The following is a 2,271-nucleotide window of genomic DNA, read 5'->3' as shown; positions in this document are numbered from 1 at the left end:
TGGTATTTAAGCTCAGGTCGTGTGTCTCTAGATTCGATCTTTGGAGAAATCCTAGGTAAATGACTAAAGCAAAACAGAGGTTAAGTGATGTACCTAGGGTCCCAAAGCATTAGCATTAAAGGCAATATTTGAACCCAAATCTACCCAGAACTCTCTTTATTTGACCAATTATCTTTTAGCATGTAATTGAATCATGGTCCCATTATATTTACTTTTATTTGCATATTTGTAGCAAGCTAGACATTTTCCTGAAAGTCCTAGTACTTCTAAGTACTTATTCATTAAATGACATTTTCCATGTTTCTTTCAAATACTTTGATCAATGGAAAGAGGACTGACTCTGGAGTGAGACAAGATTCAAACCTGACCCATTCTGACTACCTGCGTAAAATTAAGAAAGACATATGACCACTTCAGTTTCCTCATCTGCAAAAAGGAGAGTGTGGACTTCATTGCCTCTGAGGTTGGTTGAGGTTGCTTCTAACCCTAGAAATATGCAGCTATTCAACAACTTGAACTCAGTCAGCCACTGCAGAAAAAAACACACAGAAGAGGTTGCTGGAGAGAAGAATTGAACCCCAAAATTTCTTTGTGGAGGAGGATTACTAATAAAATAAGATTTCCGGGAAGTGTGTTTCTGAGTATGGTTCGTGGGACAAAGAAGTCTAGGAGGCATAAATGTGAAAAGTATGTTCCTATTCCAGAAATTTAATTGGGAAAAGGACAAACTGCATTTTCATTCATTTTAGTTAGATAAATTTTGTATTTTGTGTTCTAATATAAAATATTGCAGGTGGAAGACAGAATAAATGGAAAATCAAAACCAGACATTTGTGACCATGTTTTTTCTTCAAGGTCTAGCTGCTTATCCCATCTTTTACTGTGTTTTCTCTCTTTTGTCTCTTATCATGTATATTGTAATACTGCTGGGCAACAGTTTCCTCGTTACAATCATCATCCTGGACTCTCACCTCCACACTCCAATGTACTTCTTCCTCAGTAACCTCTCCTTCTTGGACATCTGCTACACATCTTCTTCTGTTCCAATGATAATTGTGAACTTCCTTTCAGATGAAAAATCTATTTCCTTTGTGGGATGTGGAGCACAAATGTTCTTCTCTCTTGCCTTGGGGTCTACAGAGTGTGTGCTCCTCACTGTGATGTCCTATGATCGGTATGTGGCCATTTGCAGACCCTTGAGATACCACGTCATCATGAACAAGGAGCTTTGTGGATGGATGGCAGCCAGTTCTTGGATGACAGGTGTCCTAAATTCACTGATGCAAATAATTCCTGCCCTAGGTTTGTCCTTTTGTGGTAATAATGTCATTGATTATCTCACATGTGAGATCCTGGCTGTGTTGAAACTAGCATGTACAGATATCTCCCTCAATGTAATCATTATGGTGATATCAAATGTCATCTTCCTAGTTATTCCAGTGTTGCTAATAATCATCTCTTATGCCCTTATCCTCTTTACAATTCTGAGGATCAATTCTGCAGAAGGAAGAAAAAAAGCCTTTTCTACCTGTTCAGCACACCTGACTGTGGTGACTATGTTTTATGGGACCATCCTCTTCATGTACATGAAGCCCAAGTCCAAAGACTCTCATGCAACAGATGAGCTGATTGCCCTCTTCTATGCTGTGGTCATCCCCATGCTGAATCCCATCATTTATAGCTTGAGGAACAAGGATGTAAAGGCTGCTGTGAAAAAGGTAAGCAAAGGCCTCTTCTCACAGACAGCATGAGAAGCTGGAATATGCCAGTAAAATGAGACAAAATAAAATAAGTCATCAACATTCAAAATCAACCTTTAAAGTCAATGTTTGGAGTATGGGTTTGATTGTCTCCAGCCTTGTCCATCTATATATTGGTACCCTTCATCACAGCCAACTGTCCTGGCCTCAGTTTTCTCATTTATAAAAAGAAGTCATTAGAATAGATGACCTCTAAGTTTCCTTCCAACATTGAAATGATGATCCTATGTTCCAGTTCTGTCAAGTGGGCCTCACTACAGCCCGTATGCACCATGTTCATTTCTGCCCCTTATAGATACTACCAAGGAGATGGGGGCTAAAGATGCATGCCTACTCTTTTGGAAGGAAATTTCCCAGTATCCTCCTACTCCACTCCACCAATACCACTACCCCACTCTCATCCTTAGAGTTTTGTCCTGCCCTGGTCAGTGTCTTGGACTTGGCAGAGATCCTTATTAGTAATTGGACTTTACAAGCTGGCTTTTTCCATCATGGGACTTGTGAAAAGAAG

At 39.7% G+C, this 2,271-nt stretch overlaps 1 protein-coding gene across 1 annotated transcript; it reads left to right on the top strand.

The window, feature by feature from the left end:
• Positions 1 to 809: 809 nt before the first annotated feature.
• Positions 810 to 1,751, top strand: LOC140522871 (olfactory receptor 13D1-like). The gene has a single exon (XM_072638082.1). It carries the CDS (start codon positions 810 to 812, stop codon positions 1,749 to 1,751), a length of 942 nt encoding a protein of 313 aa, XP_072494183.1.
• The last annotated feature ends 520 nt before the right edge of the window (positions 1,752 to 2,271 follow it).

Source organism: Notamacropus eugenii, chromosome 1, assembly GCF_028372415.1.
Source record: "Notamacropus eugenii isolate mMacEug1 chromosome 1, mMacEug1.pri_v2, whole genome shotgun sequence".
Classification (NCBI taxonomy): Eukaryota; Metazoa; Chordata; class Mammalia; order Diprotodontia; family Macropodidae; genus Notamacropus; species Notamacropus eugenii.
This window is presented reverse-complemented; position numbering and strand designations above follow the sequence as displayed.

Excerpts from the sequence above, each read along its gene's own strand:
- LOC140522871 (XM_072638082.1), top strand. The coding sequence starts at position 810 with ATGGAAAATCAAAACCAGACATTTGTGACCATGTTTTTTCTTCAAGGT.